This window comes from Melospiza georgiana, chromosome 11 (assembly GCF_028018845.1).
Source record: "Melospiza georgiana isolate bMelGeo1 chromosome 11, bMelGeo1.pri, whole genome shotgun sequence".
NCBI classification, from domain to species: Eukaryota; Metazoa; Chordata; class Aves; order Passeriformes; family Passerellidae; genus Melospiza; species Melospiza georgiana.
In genome coordinates, this window is record NC_080440.1 from 18,613,525 (window position 1) to 18,630,416 (window position 16,892).

Genomic DNA, 16,892 nt, shown 5'->3' on the forward strand with positions numbered 1-16,892 from the left:
CAGAGCAGATGTGCTGGACCTGCGTGAATCACAAAAACATCAATTTAGCTAAATATGCAACAACGTGTTAGACATCTGGGATTTTTCTAGGTCTTGAATTAGTTGTGTAAGACAGCTGCACTAAAAGAAACTCCAGGTAATTCTGTAGCGCTGATGACCAGGGGAGGATGACTGTGACTGATGGGCTGGGCTGCTCCCGGATGCTCCGCAGACTCTCGGGTTACCTCAGGTGAGCGCTCACAGCCCAGCCAGCTCAGCCAGCTCTCAATCCCACGGCTCTGCGGACACACCCGGGGCTCTCCGGCGGGCAGGGAGAGCAGAACCGCGGGCAGAGACGGGATCTTGCCCGGGGAGAGCGGAGCATCCCTCGCCAGCGTTCCGGGACACAGCGGCGGGACGGAGCCGGGCATCCCACCGCATCCACCGCTTCCCATCACTTCCCATCAGATCCCACCGCTTCCTATCGCTTCTCGTCGCTTCCTATCAGATCCCACCACATCCCACCGCCTCCCATCAGATCCCACCGCTTCCCATCGCATTCACCGCCTGTCACCGCTTCCCACTTCATCCCACCGCCTCGCACCGCATCCCATCCCATCCTACCACTTCCCACCTCATCCCATCGCCTCCCACCTTATCCCATAGCCTCCCACCTCATCCCACCGTATTCCACCCCTTCCCACCGCCTCCCACCACATCCCATCGCTTCTCATCTCATCCATCGCCTCGCCTCCCATCGCATCCTCCGCCTCCCCCGCGTCCCAGCCCAGCCCCAGCGGGAGCGGCGGCTCCTCCCGGCCGCGGTGCCCGAGCTGCCGCAGCCGCTGCGCTGCTCCTGCTGCCCTCGGTGAGTGACCTGCCACGGGGACAGGGACAGCGGGACGGACTGGGGGGATTGGAGGGGCTGGAGGAGTTGCAGGAGCTGGAGGAACTGGGGGAATTGGAGGAATTGTAGGGACTGGAGGGACTGGAGGGACTGGAGGGATTGGAGGGACTGGAGGGATTGGAGGAACTGGAGGGTTTGGAGGGACTGGAGAGATTGGAGGGACTGGAGAGATTGGAGGGACTGGAGAGATTGGAGGGACTGGAGGGATTGGAGGGATTGGAGGGACTCGAGGGATTGGAGGGATTAGAGGGACTGGAGGAATTGCAGGAGCTGGAGGAACTGGGAGAATTGGAGGAATTGGAGAGCTTGGAGGAACTGGAGGGATTGGAGGAACTGGAGGGATTGGAGGAACTGGAGGGTTTGGAGGGACTGGAGAGACTAGAGGGACTGGAGGGATTGGAGGGATTGGAGGAATTGCAGGAGCTGGAGGAACTGGGGGAATTGGAGGAATTGCAGGGACTGGAGGAACTGGAGAGACTGGAGAGATTGGAGGAATTGGAGGAACTGGAGGGATTGGTGGAACTGGAGGAACTGGAGGCGTTGGAGAGATTGGAGGGTTTGGAGGCTGGGGGAGCACAGGAGGCTCCTCGGAGCTTGCTTGTCCCCCCTGAGAGCAGCGAGAGGAGCGGGGCAGGAGAGCAAATTTGCTATAGGTGCCAGACCTACGAAATCACAGGTCTGCACCCCGCCTTTGAGAGCTCTCCCCGCTTTTGAGAACCCTCCCTCAGCACAAATCAGGAGCAGCAAACACACCCTGCTTTCGAGAGCTCTCCCTCAGCACAAATCAGGAGCTCTGGCAGGTTCTGGCTGCTCCTCACCCTGCGCATCCCAGCCCAGAGCAGCGGAGGGGAGCGTGGAGCAGAGGGGCTCCCTAAGGGCAAACCAAGCCGGAGGAAAACCCCAGAAGTGCAGCAACAGGCTGCAGTAAGCTCAGCCAGCTTCCCCCCCATGAGGACATTTGTCCCAGCTGAAGATCCAGCAGCCCCAAAGGTCCCCGGGGCACAGAGGAGTCGCTGCGGGTCAGGCACGGAGGGATTGCTCAGGTGGAAATGGGAAGGAAAGGAAGCGTTAGGAAAATTAACCCGCAAACACCAGAGGTTTATATCCAAAAAGGAGACAGAAGAGTCCTTTTTTGGCTTTATTTGAGTAAAGGGAGAGGCCATGGGGCATTCCCCTGGGGTCTCTCCAATTTTTGGAGGATGCAGCCTCCTTTTTATCCCAATTTCCCATTTCCCTTCTCTCTTTCCCCGTTTCTGAGGTATTTGAGTGGTTCAGACTTCCCAAAACACCTGATATTTCCCTCTAATGCACAACCCTCCCTTTTCATTTTTAATTCTTATGGAATTTAGGGGTTTTTATTCCTCGTTGTTTCTTTCATCTTTCAATGTCTAATTTCATTTATCAGCAAACCTAAAGTTTATTTGTAAAAGCAAATATCTTTTTCCATTCATCAATCAGTGGAACCCTTCCCATGGTTTCTTTTATCTCCCAGTGCTGGTTTTATCCACCTGCAGACCCACAGCTTGTTTGGAAAGACAAATCCAGTACTCCTGTCAGAAGGGAAGCAGATAAATCCAGGTTCCCCATTGCACTCAGCAGCCACACTTGAATTAATATGGTTCAGGGGAGCTCCTTTCAGTGCAGAAAATATTTCTGCTCTTGTTTCAAGCATCTTTCTGGTGAGGGAAGGGAAAAACAGGCAGGGAGGGGTTGGTTCCTGGTTTAAGGAGAACAGGGGCTTGGCTGAAGAAAGAGGACGAGAAAGAAATTAAACCCTCAGGACCTTCTGAAAACAATCGTGCTCTTGAGAGGAGAAATCCTAAATGCATTTATTTCATTGAGATCTCTCCTCAAGCACAAGTGCAGCACATCCTGAGGGGGGTGACCCTGCAGCAGGGACATGACCTGCCCTAAACCTTACCTCATTCTTGATGGAGCCTTCCTTTACAGACAGGAATGACGGAGGGGAATGGGAATTCTTGGGAAATATGTTTTTAAAGTTTTTACTTGCAAGGCACCAGGCTCTCGCACTATTAAAAAACTCTGTGCCCCTTTACCATCTGCTTAATCCAACAAAAAATATTAAAACCGCCTAAAAAAAAAAAAAAGAAAAAAAAAAGAACCTTGTTTAAGTCAGGTCTGGTGAACAGTAAGTTTGCCAGATGTTGGAATTGATTGAAAATACAGATTTCAAATTCAAGATTTTAAAAAACCAAACAGGTGTAAACAGGCTTCAGGTAGCACACTGTACATCAGGGATGGTTTTAACTTTTTATATATTACATATATAAAGTCAGATGAGTATTTCTATAAAGGAAAAATTTTGTATTTTCAATTATTTATTGCTAAAATATGAAGGGACTCATCAAATTACTGCAGTAAATTCACCAGATTTTGGGAGAGACTGAAAATACAACTTCTAAATTAAAGATGAAAAAAAAATGTGACCTAAAATAAAAATAAACCTTTCAGTAACAGGCTTTACTTTTATTCCCAGTACAAGGAGACAGTGACTCCTCACACCCACTAGGGCTTCTAAATCTGTGCATTTTTGTCATGGTTTTCATACAGTTCCAAAGCATAAAAAGCTCATTTGAGCTGAATTCAAGTAAATCCCCAAAGAGTTTTCATAGTGATCAATCTCACCGCTGAAAAAACTCCCAGCTCTTACTCTCATATATTGTTTTTTACTTTTGTGAGTAGCGATTCCCAAGCCACTTGGAAAGAACCAGACCTTAATGTTTGAATGGCAGGGTGAGTTACATTTTTAAAAGTTAATTATATTTCTGATGCAGAGGGATTAAACCCACCAAGGTTTACAGTTGTCAGGTGTTGGAGTCCAAAAAAAAAAATCAAGTGTTTTTGCTATCCTTGCAGGAAAAATGTCCTGTTAGACTGAGTTGGGATAACAGATTGAGAACCCAGAGCAGAAAGGCACCACTGCAGCTGCTCAGCCCTAAAGGAGCCACATTGCTGGGAAATTCCCCTTTGTTTATAAGGGATTTTACAGCTCAAGGGTTTATTTCCTGCATCACAGCGCAGAGGACTTTTCATCCATCACGGCAGTGATTTCACAGGTCTGGCACCTACAGAAAATTCCCTTTTTACACACAGGTAATGGAGCAAAGAATATAAGACAGCACAGCAGTACTTGAAGAAAATTATATTTAAATACTTTTTTGCTAAGAGATCACGTTAATGACCACTTTTTTGATATTGGTAATATTTAGATTAGCAGAGAAAATTAATGCCATATCTGGAAGCTTTGGGATTCTTGTCAAGATGAGATTTTCCTCCAATCTCTTGGTAAAAATAACCCATATTTGGGAAATGCTATCACAAGAACAAGACTGGGTTTTGTCATGGAAAAACTGACATTTATTATAATTTTTACTAGAAAATTCAGCTGCTAAAAGAGGATTTTCATGGAAGCCTGAGCTTACATTTAGAAGGCCAAAAAATTCTTTGGAATGTGGCCATCTTCTGTTAACTCTTTTTAATATTCATGGACTATAGGCCAAGTGTTAAAGAGAGTTGTTTAAAAAATGCCAGCCAGTGTCAAAAAAAAGTCTGAATTTATCTCCTGATAACTTCAGGTTAAGGCTGAAACTTAAACACAATAAATTTACTTAGGGAAAAAAAAATGAAGTAAACAGTGCTGTGTAGAAAATTGTTTAATTAAGTAGCTGTTTATGCTGCTAGAAGGATACTGAAGCTGCTCTTCCAAACTGTCCTGAGACACTGCCATTTCAGTGGGAGCAACAGGCAGCTTTACCAAGTTTTTTCACTTACTTTTTATCAAAAAATATTCCTTGAATATTGGCAGGCATTGAATAGAGGCTGTTCCCTTACCGAAAAATAAATGAGTTTTTGAGAGGGAAATTAATCAAACTCCTAACATGTTCGTGCTTTCAACAGCTCAAGGATAATTTAAGGAAAAAAAATCACCATAAATAAATAAGTTTCTTAGGTACAACAGAGTGAGTAAAGGCCGTCTGAATCAAAATCTCCCCTTCTGCTTGAATTTAGTCTGAATCAAAATCTCACTTTCTGCTTGAATTTACTCTGATGAACAAGGATTTTGCTCTTTGCCGCTCTAATTTCTTAAAAGTCTATCAGCAAGAGACTTGCCAGTTTCTAGAAACTTTCTCCCACTCACTCAGGGCTTAATAGATTGCACCTGCCCTAAAGAGGCACCAGGCATCCACTTTGCTTCTCCCAGTAGATTCTTGCTCCTTGGAAATGTAATACAAAAACAAATCATGATTGCTGAGCCTCCCTGTAGGAAAAGCTCTTCACAGACAACAAAAATAAAGGAGGCATTTCATGGTGAGGTCAGGGTTTAGAGTTTCCACAAAGCAATCCAAGGTTTTGGGCTGCTTTTTTGTTTTTAAATCTGTTCTTATTGAACTTTGTTTCAGTGTAATTAAACTGTGCAAACATTAAAGCCCATTTATTCATTATTATTGCTTTCTTCTACTGGGTTAGAGAGATAAGGAATGACATCAGTAGCTCCTGAAGAAAGGGCACGTTAACCTGCTTTGGAGCAGGAGTTCCCCTGATCAATTCTGCACGTTGCTTCCTCAATCCTGCCCTCAGCAGTGCCAGGAGAAGGTTTGGGAAGCAGTGACCACCATTTACTGTATTCTGCTGGTTTGTTCACAGAATCCCAGAATTGTCAGGGCTGGAGGGATCTCTGGAGATCCTCCAGCCCAGGCCCAAATGCAGTTCATGTATTCCATACACAGCCAAGGACAGCTGGCTAACCAGGCAGATTTCTTTGCTGGTATTTTTTCCAGCTGAAGACTGAGTTAAAGTTGCCTTTTCTCCCTTTATTTTGCCATAAATTTAAATGGGAGTACGTGGGGGTGAAGATCAGTCATTCCAGCTTCTTACATCAGCTCCTTGCCTTGGCCATGCCCCTGCACTTAAACACACCTGAAGAGCTGGAGACAAAGACACAGACTGGGATGTAACCACTTTCCAGACATGCTGGTTTAATTTCCATGGAATAATTCCTGTCCTCAGCTTCCATGGAGCCATTCCTATCCTCAACATCCATGGAATCATTTCTGTCCTCATCATCCATGGAGCAGTTTCTGTCCTCATCATCCATGGAGTAATTTCTGTCCTCAGCATCCATGGAGCAGTTTCTGCCCTCAACATCCATGGAATAATTTCTGTCCTCAGCATCCATGGAATCATTTCTGCCCTCAGCATCCATGGAATCATTTCTGCCCTCAGCATCCATGGAATAATTTCTGTTCTAAACATCCATGGAGTCGTTTCTGTCCCCAGCATCCATGGAATAATTTCTGTCCTCAACATCCATGGAGCAGTTTCTGTCCCAAACATCCATGGAGTCATTTCTGCCCTCAACATCGATGGAATAATTTCGATCCTCAGCATCCATGGAATCATTTCTGTCCTCAGCAATGGCTCCTGTCCAGCAATTCCTGTCCGCAGAAATGACTCCATCCATGGAATAATTTCTGTCCTCAACACTCATGGAATAATTTCTGTCCTCGTTCTCAGGAGATGTGAGCTGTGAGCAGCTGCCTCAGAGGAATTGTCCTGGCAGAGCCTGAAGGAATCCAGGATCACAGCACTCCCCAGGTACTCCTGTCTCCTCTGCCTATGGATGCTGCTGGCACCAAGGACACAGCTCCTCTCCCAACACCCACCTGTGAGTAAAACCCAGGCAAGAAGGAATTTGACCTCTCACAAGGCAGCACAAATCATTTGAGCTCAAACCCTGATTGCTGGAATAAAAGGGATAAAGTTAAATGAAGTATTGCATCACTGAGTTTCAATAGGAAATGCTGATTATTGAACAATCTGTTGCATTGTGTTGCTCTGGCTGTGTTTGGAGTTATGAGGGTGAGAAATCCCATGCATACCTCAATGCTAGTTGTGTAAATAATTTGAGCAAATATATGCACAGTCTCAATTTCCTTCCTTATTGCTTGAAGAGATTTACCAGAACAAAAACTCAGACAAGCTATAAAATGGCACAGAATGTGTGTCACCCTCACAGACATTTTTCATCAATGAATAGGAGGCAGAATTTGGTCAGTTATCATTTGCTCCAAGACGTAAAATATCATTAATTGATCCTGCACTGTGAATCAATACATGAAGTTAGCAGTTGGGAAGAAGAAGATGCTTATTAATCCTGAAAAATCCTTATATTTTGCATTTGATCTCAAACAGGCCTGGCATCTTTAAGTGTTTGAAATCTCTGTGAGCCTAAATTGTGTAGGAAGAGATTACTCATTACCTATAATTTGAACGACTGCCTACTGACTGCCAACTGCTGCATTCCCAAACTGTTGGAGGCTGTAAATAAGCACTGGCTTGTTTAAATTATTTAGTACAAAATATGTAAATATTGCTTTTTACTAGCATATTTTAAATTGGTTTGCCAATATGGAGCTTATGTTATGGTTCACAATCAGCTGTTTAACGAGATATGATGAATTAAAACTGTGAGGAATTAAATTTCTTCTTCAGATTGAGGGATCAGAAAGAGATGAAACTCTATGAAAACTGTTTGGGATTGGTTAGTGGGGTTTCCTAGAACACAAATCACCTGTATGTAAATGTCACTGTCATATTTTCTGAAAAATCCCTTCACCAGGATTTCTTTCCTGGGAAGCTAGGAAGCCTCAGAGAAAAAAAACAAAACAATATTATCTCATTTGCTTCTCCTGTGTTTTGTTGCTTTGGAATGTGGTTGGAGATTGTTTATCAAACAGGTGATTGTTAGATTGGTTTAATGTGAATTGTTTTGACTTAATGACAAATCACTCTCTGGCTGTGTCAGACTCTGGAAGGAGCCATGAGTTTTCATCATCATCCTTTGTAACCTTCTGTCTGTATCCTTTCTCTAGTCTTTAGTATAATTTTAGTATAGCATTTCTTTAATATATTATAAATAACATATAATAATAAATCACCCTTCTGAGAACATGGAGTCAGATTCCTCATCTTTCACCTCATCCAAGAGACACAGCAAACTCAACATGTAAAATATCTTAAAAATTTGTTTTTTAGGAAAGCCCTAAAAGAGACAGTGCTAAGCTGAGGCACAAATTAGCTTTATTATCTTATTACTGCAGTGACTGAGTTGGCTTTTTTCCTTTCCTCTAGTTGTGGAAATAAAAATCCCCAAGCAGCCCAACACGTTTTCAGCCAGGAGTGCAAACCATGACTGAACGCCCAAGGCCTGGACGCCCACTCTGCTTCTCCCTCACCAAAAAGATGTCCAACAACACAACAGAGGCCTCCAGCAGCGCTCCCCGAGCCCTCCTAGGCCTGTTCCTGGGCAGCGTCTCCCTGATCACCATTGTCATGAACATCCTGGTGCTGTGTGCCGTGAGGACGGAGAAGAAGCTGCAGACCGTGGGAAATTTATACATCGTGAGCCTCTCCATCGCCGACCTGATCGTGGGGGCGGCCGTCATGCCCCTCAACATCGTGGACCTGCTGAGCCCCCAGTGGCCCCTGGGGCTGGCGGCCTGCTTGTTCTGGCTCTCCATGGATTACGTGGCCAGCACGGCCTCCATTTTCAACCTCTTCATCCTGTGCATGGACCGGTACCGCTCGGTGCAGCAGCCGCTCCGGTACCTCAAGTACCGCACCAAGATGAGGGCCTCGCTGCTCATCCTGGGGGTCTGGCTGCTCTCCTTCACCTGGCTCATCCCCATCCTGGGCTGGCACGTCTTTGCCAACAACGGGCGCAGGAAGGTGCAGGGGAGCAAGTGTGAGACGGAGTTCTTCGAGGTGACCTGGTTCAAAGTGCTGGCGGCCATCCTCAACTTCTACCTGCCCTCGCTGCTGATGCTGTGGTTCTACTGCAGAATCTTCAGCACTGTTCGGAAGCACTGCCAGCACAGAGAGCTCAGCAATGGCTCCTACTGGTCCTCCGCGGAAAAAGCCACCACTCCTCAGACCAAGACGAAGGATGGGAAAAATATCTGCCTCCGGGAGCAAGTCGTAGGTGGGAACACCCCCGGTGCAGAAAATAAAAGCTCTCCAGAGCCCCATAAAGTGGAGGCAGAGCTTTGTTTCAGCCATCCTGACAGGGCTTCAAAGGCCCTGAGTAATGGGAAAGTCCTCAACTGGAGCTGCTTCTCTCTCAGCACAGCCAAGGCTGAGCCTGGCGTGGATAAAGCAGGGAAGAGAGGTGTGTGTGCCACGGAAAACCCTGGGAATGAGGAGCAGCCCGGCTGCCAAGACAGTGACTCCAGCGGGGCATCAGACCACCACACTTTCACTGAGGTGCCAGAGCCCAGCCCCACAGCAGCCTCCTGTCCTCAGGGGAGGACGGAGCGCAGGGACTCGAGGGGAATGGCATTCCTGAGGAAAACCTGGCACACCCTACACGGGCACTCCAGGAGCATCCACCGGCACGGGAACAGGGAGAGGAAGGCAGCCATGCAGCTGGGGGTGATCATGGCAGCCTTCATGCTCTGCTGGATCCCCTACTTCGTGCTCTTCATGGTGATAACCTTCCACGACCACAAGCAACTCTCAGAGCTGCACAGGGTCACCATATGGCTGGGCTACATCAACTCCACCTTGAACCCGTTCCTCTACCCTCTCTGCAACCAGAATTTCAAGAAGACTTTTAAAAAGATCCTTCACATTCATTGATGCTGGTCTGGGGTTTTGGAGCTCAAGTGCAGCTCAGGATTTTGACCCAACAAAATGTTCTGGTTCCAAAGGATGGGTACAGTGAAAGACTTTGGCAAACTGTAATCTGTAAAAGTGGGAAATGTGCATTTAATAGTTTTAACACATTTAAAGAGCAACTTCAGGTCAAGAATCTGAAAAACTCAAGGTCAGTACATGAACTGTTACACTGTTGTCAACTTTTACCATTTGAGACCACCACTTCCATCACAGAAACCTCCTCAGTGATTATAAATTATTCAGCTACACAAAAGGAAGAAATCACATTTCTGTCATTGGCCAAAACCATTTTTCTCTTTCAACTTACTCCATGAAACACATTGCTTGTGAAGTGAGATTTGCAAGTGGAGGTACTTTGCACAGTCAAAGAAAGAACTTGCACCTGTTTAAAAAAACTCCCCTATTTATTTATAGCTTCCTCCAAAGCGCAAACTTTTCATCAAATGTTAAGTTTTACTGTGTATCCTACTGTATCTCTTTGATATCATGCTTATATTAACTGTACATTAACTTTTCTGGGGAAAAAGGTAGATTTTTTTTATGTCCCAAAAGAGTTCCCACGCTCAATATACTGTCATCATCTGTTCCAGAAGGGTGGGTTGCTGTTTCTAGACTTGCAGAATTTAGTTGATTATACATGAAATATGTTTACCTTTTCTATCCTTTATATTTAATTGTATTTTAAAAATCTTGCTGCCAAATATTTCAGGAGAAAAACAAAATAATTTAATATTTGGTATTGGAAAAGAGACCAAGAAGATGTTGAAGCACAACTGAAAGCTGGTCTGGCTTTGATGTTTCAAAGAAAAAAGAAATTCCTCTCATTCATTTTGTTATGCTGCTGAATTTCCCATGTTCTGAACAGTTTCTTAATTGCATTTAAAGGATTCAATATTAAATGAAGCCCTAATATATCTGCATTTTAATACATTGGGGAAATGTGCTAAAGGAATAAACCTGAATTCAGGCTGTATCAGTGTATCATGCAAGGTTCAGATATTAATTGGCTTTGGTTTCAAGTTGCACTCAGGAAAAACTGCAATTAGGGAACTTAAATCTAGGAGAAATAAGGCAAAATGCAGAGAGAGAACATAAAATGAAAAAAATTCTTTGCAGAATTCAGACAATTTTTTCACTGCAGGAGGAACACCTGCACAAGAAGTGAAACGCACCTTTTTGGAGTAGAGAACAGAACCTTTTGAAACACATTCTCTAATCCCTGGCCTTCCACAAACAATTGCTGAGGTTCACAGCCATTAATTTGTTTTTTTCCTCTCTTCTGATTTGCAGCAGCAATTCTGGCCAGAATGGATGGTAATTTAGATGATCCCTGAGGAAATAAAAGTCAGCCGCAGTTATAAGTGCTGAAAAACTCATTTACCTAAGGGCTGCTGAGAGTTATCAAGAAATCTGTCCTGTTGCTCATGAAAATTGCCTTTCCTGACCTTAAAATGTACTAATACATGACAAAACTTCAGCAAGATCATTGAAAATTGGTCTGAAAATGATGGTGACTGTAACAACAAAAATGTTTGGTAAAAATAAAGAACATTCAAACAGCTAAACCCAGGAAAATAAAGATGCCTGAATATTTTTTTTTAATTTCAAGCCATTTTCCCCATGATCTTTGTGTAACTGTGTTAACAGCAAAGACAGGGGATTTGTGATAACCAATTTTATAGCTATTAGATAACAATAAACAGGGAAATGGGACAGTGCATATTTTAAATAGCAAGTATCTAAGAAAATTTTTGAGTTTCACTGAGCAGGCAGTTCCAGTGGCTCTGGATGTGAGGGAAGCAGAGGAAAGCAAATTACAGTAAGAAATGGAGAAACCTCCCACCAGCGTGGGGCAAGGCTCAAGAGAATATTTCAGGAGTGGTTTCCTGTAAAATGCTTTCAGTGTTTTCCATTTGACAGCCAAGGTCAGAGGACACTGAGAGAACACAACGAGAGTCTGGGGATTTCTTGTAAAAAACACGTTCACTCTCCTGTGAGTGAAAAACACCAACCACTTGTTTCCAAAATTTTAAAAGTTTAATAGTAATAAAATGATTGCAAAAATAGCAATATAATTAGAGTAATAAAAATTTTGGACAATTTGGATTTAGGACAATATGAGACAATAAAAACAAAGAGTTACAGACATCCGGGTACCTTTTTCTGGGCAAAATAAGCCTGAAAAAGGACACATGTTAACAGAGGATTAACCCTTAAAAACAATAACTTGTTGCATGTTCATACACCTCATACATGATGCATAAATTCCATTCAAATACAGGATTCTGTCTGGGCAGTGTCAGCTTCTTCCTCTTAATCCTGATGGCATTTTCAGGACTGAGTGAGGCAGGAAGAAATTAGTTTCTTCTGATAGGAGAGCAATAAATTATCTTTCTCTGAAAGATTTAGGTGTCCTGTGGCTGCTATCTTAGTGGGAGTACCTCATTCCTCTCTTTAATAAAAGTATCTTGCGTAGCATAGTTTCTATTTTAACATTATGTTATAACCTAAAACTATATTTAACAGACCACTAAATAAAATTAATACAACATAACTTTCTAACATAACACATATAATATTAATTTTAATATTTGCAAAAAGCCAATCACAAAAATACACATTTTTCACATGTGAAAATTTAAAAAGTTTAATAAAGGACAATAGGAGCATGGAGCAAAGGTTATTATGGCCGGGTGCATCGTGGCACTCAGCCATGAAGCACGCCTGCTATTTTGGAAACACCCTTCATTTACCATTTCTATTGCATCAGCTGTTGCATATTCACAAACAATTATTTGTAAACTTTCCCCCATAGTAAACCTTCCCCAAACTAATTTACGTGTTCCAAGAACTGTTTAGCATGGCTCCTCCTCGGTTCCACCTTTTTAGAGCCTTCACATTCCTCGGCTGTGGTTTTGGTCCCTTTTTATCACATCCAGTACAGGAGTGTGCCCTCTGTTGAGGGAGTGACAAAACTATCCGTTGTCTCCTCAAAAGGGAAATAAACTCAGGAGTTTCTTCCCTCAAATAGTGAAAAACACATCTCATAGGACCTGGGGGACTTCACCTCAACTTAAGGATGGCCAATTGCACTGGAGCCAAAAAGTCCCAAGAGCAATTTACTAGAAAAAGAAGAGAACAAAGAAACTAATGGCTTTTGTGAGGTGTTTTACCAGGAGCAAAAACCTCTTGCACCAGGTTTTTCTCTGAAAAGAGTTTTGTTATTTTGCCTTTTATCAAAACTTTTTGTTTCCAACACTACCGCAGAAGCCATCCTGCTGCTTTTATGCCTTCTGAGGCAGCTGAGCTATCTTGGATGTGAAATAGATCTCCAAGAGCTCATGAGACCTGGCTTGAAGAGACCTCTATTTCACTCCAGTTATGGGCTTTGGTCCATAACTGTCCTTATTTTGGTCCAAAATATGATCCATATTTTCTTCAGAGGGTGAGTGCTGACAGCTGACAGATCTGTACAGGTGTCCTCTTCATTCATGGAGTATTGAATGGGTGTTATCCCATCCCAGCACGCATTTTAATACGAGCACACTTATATAATCTATTTCACTGAGTTTATTTAACAACAGAAATAAAAACTGTATCTTTATAACAAAGTTACTTTAACACTACACATACAAAATCTGTTTTAACGCTTGCGAAAAGCCAGTATTATACTATGTATCTCTGACAGAGGTGTGCTGGGATTGAGATGTGCTGGTTTACAGCTCTCGGAGCTCTCCGTGGGACAGCAGGGACACCTGGCGGGGCAGCAGCGAGCCCGGGATGCCGCGGCCAGCCGGGAATTCCACCGAGCTCTTCCACACCGGCAGCAAATGCCGCCGACAGGAGGGGAAACAGCAGTGCAGGAGCACGTGTGGGCATTTTCCCACCGTCTAAAATGGAATTATAGCAAATTATTAAATTTTCTGAGGGCTCTGCTGCGTGCCGGGGAAGTAGGAGCAGCATACGGTAGCGGACACACGGACGGCTCCGAGCGCTGCGAGCCGCGGGTCAGCCGGACTGCCCCGAGGCGGGGGATGCTACCGAGGGCGGGCGGGCACCGCCGCATCCCGTCGGGATCGGGACCGGGATCGGTATGGGGATGGAGATCGGGACCGGGACCGGGATCGGGATCGGGATGGGGACCGGGACCGGGACCGGCCCGCCCAGCGTGGCCCTCACGCCATCACCCCGCGCCGCCCGCCCGTCACGCGCTCCGCCGCGGTAACATCACCGCTGTGCGCCGGCCGGGCATGCCGGAAGTGCGGAGCGAGCGGCGCAGGCGGTAAGGGCGAGCGGGGATGGACCGCCACGGGTCCAGAGAGCCTACACGGCACCGGCACGGCCCCCGGCACTGCCACTGCCGGGTCACAGCCCCGGCACGGTGCCTGCTCTGCCCCTTGCAGCCCGCGGTCGGTGTGCCCGGGCCTCACCGGCTCCCCGGGCTGCAGTCAGGCGTACACGGGGCGGGGGCTGCCCCGGGCCGGGCCGGGGCCGTGTCAGTGTGCGGGGATGGTGCCGTGTCCGTGTTCGGTCCCGGTGCCGGTGCCATGTCCGTGTTCGGTCCCGGCGCCGGTGCTATGTAGGTCCTCTGTCAGTCCGTGTCACTGTGCGGGTCCCGGTGCCGTGTGGCTGTGCCGTTCCTGTGTCTGTGTACAGGGACAGTGCCATGGCCACGTTCGGGGCCAGTCCCGGTCCCGTGTGGCTGTGCCGTTCCTGTGTCCCTGTCCGGTCCCGTTCCCGTGTTGGACCTCTGTCCGTCCATGTCGCTGTGCAGGGCTGGTGCTGGTCCGGGTACCGTGTGGCTGTGCCGTGTCCGGTGCCGGTGTCCCTGTACCGTGTCCCTGCCCCTGTTCAGTCCCGTTCCCGTGTGGCTGTGCCGTGTCCGTGCTCAGTCCCGTTCCCGTGTGGCTGTGCCGTGTCCGTGCTCGGTCCCGTTCCCATGTGGCTGTCCCGGTTCCGGTGTCCCGGTGCCCACCCCTCAGTGTCTCAGTTCGCAGGGCCGCCTTCCCGCTGGGCCGTGGCCGCAGCAGCCCCGTGCCATGCCGGACCGTGCCCGTTGTGTCCGTGTCCGTTCCCGTGTGGCTGTCCCGGTGCCGATGTCCCGGTGCCATTCCCGTGTGGCTGTGCCGTGTTCGGTGCCGGTATCCCGGTGCCCACCCCTCAGTGTCTCTGTTCACAGGGCCGCGTTCCCGCCGGGCCATGGCCGCAGCAGCCCCGTGCCGTGCCAGGCCGTGCCCGCTGTGTCCGTGTCCGGTCCCGTTCCCGTGTCCATGTCCCGGTGCCCAGCCCGGCTGTGTCTCTGTTCACAGGGCCGCGCTCCCCCCGGGCCATGGCCGCAGCAGCCCCGTGCCGTGCCGGGCCGGGCCGTGCCGGTTCGGTGCCGCTGCAGTTCGCTCCGTTCAGCAGCGCGCTGGACGCGGGCTTCTGGCACGAGCTGACCCAGAGGAAACTCAACCAGTACCGGCTGGACGAGACCCCCAAGCTCATCAAGGGCTACTACTACAACGGTGAGCACCCACCGACCGTCGGGCCCTGCCAATTCCACCGGCCCTGCCAGTTCCACTGGGCTCTGCCAGTTCCACTGTCCCTGCCAGTTCCACCGGCCCTGCCAGTTCCACTGGGCCCTGCCAATTCCACCAGGCCCTACCAATCCCACCGGCCCTGCCAATCCCACCGGCCCTGCCAATTCCACCGGGCCCTACCAATTCCACCAGGCCCTACCAGTTCTACCAGGCTCTGCCAATTCCACCGGCCCTGCCAATTCCACCCAGCTCTGCCAATTCCACCAGGCCCTGCCAATCCCACCGGCCCTGCCAATTCCTGCCTCTCCTCTCAGCCTATTCTGCTCCTCTGGCGCATTTCAGTTGTTTCTGAAACTCTGCCAAGAGTGGCTGGGAGTTTCGTATGTTTCATTGTAATTTACATCAAGAAAAAAGGGAAATAACCCCAATGTTTTTGTTTAAAAGGAGCTTTGTTGCTGCTTTTTTGTCCAGGTGATCCTTTGGGTTTGCCAGCTCGCTTGACACTGGAGTTCAGTGCCTTTGATATGTAAGTACAGGCTGGGCTTTGCCTTCATTTGTGTGTGGAGACACTTTCCTGGCATAAAATTGATATATTAGTTAGAGAAACTCTATGTGAGAATAGATAACTCAACATGAGAATAAATAACTCAACATGAGAATAAGTAATTCTGTATGAGAATCAATAACTCTACATGAGAGTAAATAATTCTACATAAGAATAAATAATTCTACATGAGAATAAGTAACTCTGCATGAGAATCAATTATTCTACATGAGAATCAATAACTCTACATGAGAATCAATAATTCTGCATGAGAATAAATAACTCTACATGAGAGTAAATAATTCTACACAAGAATAAATAATTCTACGTGAGAATAAGTAACTCTGCCTGAGAATCAATTATTCTACATGAGAATAAATAACTCTACATAAGAATAAACTCCTCAGGAGTGGAGTTTATTTCCCTTTGGTAAAAAATCTTTTTACCAAAGATTTTTGTTCTCACAGTCACCATCCTTTTTAGACCAATTTTCAGTGATCTTTGTCGTGTATTAGTACATTTTAAGGTCAGAAAAGGCAATTTTCCTGAATAAATTAATAATGAACTTTAAAGCAGTGGAGGGACTGCTTTGAGTCACAAAAATTTAACTCCTTCTGGCTGAATTTAAAATATTCCTTCTTTTTCCCAGGAATGCTTCAATACCAGCACGTTGCTGTCCTGCTTTTGGAACGTTGTATAACACCAACACTTTTGAGACTTTCAAATCCTGTGACAAGAAAGCACTTCTGGACAAGGAAGCAAATGAGGTGAGATTTAAAATCAACTCACTGAGTGTTTTCAAATCCTTTCTACCTCTTGAAGTGCTTCACACTCTGCCCCAAATTTGGGGATACTCCAGTCCTGGGTAGCCTCAAGATTTAGCTTATTCTGGAAGGAAGAGTTTGGTGTTTGCTTTTTACTGTTCTCTACAAAAGATTTGATTTAATTAATGATAACTAATTCTACATGGAGAACTCCACACATTTTAAGCTCTGCAATGCTCTTGGAGCTGCCAGGGACTTGAATTCTGTAGAGCACGTATTTAAAATTTGTGTTCGTACCCAAAAACCAGCAGTGCCTGGTTTAAACCTCAGATTAATGCAATTTATCTGTGTGACAGAGAGATGGGGAAGCTCCACAGGAGCAAGAAACCTGAGATAAAGCCAGAAAAAGATGGGTGAGAGGGGCTGGTCTGCCTGCTCTGTCAGCAGTTAATTCAATGTCATGGCCTGGGGAGAGGTGA

At 46.3% G+C, this 16,892-nt stretch overlaps 2 protein-coding genes across 2 annotated transcripts in view; both read left to right on the top strand.

Annotated features, from left to right (window-relative positions):
• The first annotated feature begins 664 nt into the window (after nt 1-664).
• On the top strand, nt 665-11,098 carry HRH1 (histamine receptor H1). Its single transcript, XM_058031986.1, has 3 exons — nt 665-847; nt 6,422-6,572; nt 8,039-11,098. The coding sequence occupies exon 3, from the start codon at nt 8,096-8,098 to the stop codon at nt 9,542-9,544; it is 1,449 nt and encodes a 482-aa protein (XP_057887969.1). The 5' UTR covers nt 665-847; nt 6,422-6,572; nt 8,039-8,095; the 3' UTR covers nt 9,545-11,098.
• Nucleotides 11,099-14,898: 3,800 nt separating this feature from the next.
• ATG7 (autophagy related 7) overlaps nt 14,899-16,892 on the top strand; it is a 95,274-nt gene continuing 93,280 nt past the window's right edge. Inside the window, exons 1-3 of the mRNA XM_058031749.1 lie at nt 14,899-15,090; nt 15,577-15,631; nt 16,299-16,416. Coding sequence (XP_057887732.1) covers nt 14,913-15,090; nt 15,577-15,631; nt 16,299-16,416 — 351 coding nt within the window. The 5' untranslated portion in view covers nt 14,899-14,912. The remainder of the gene's footprint in view (nt 15,091-15,576; nt 15,632-16,298; nt 16,417-16,892) is intronic.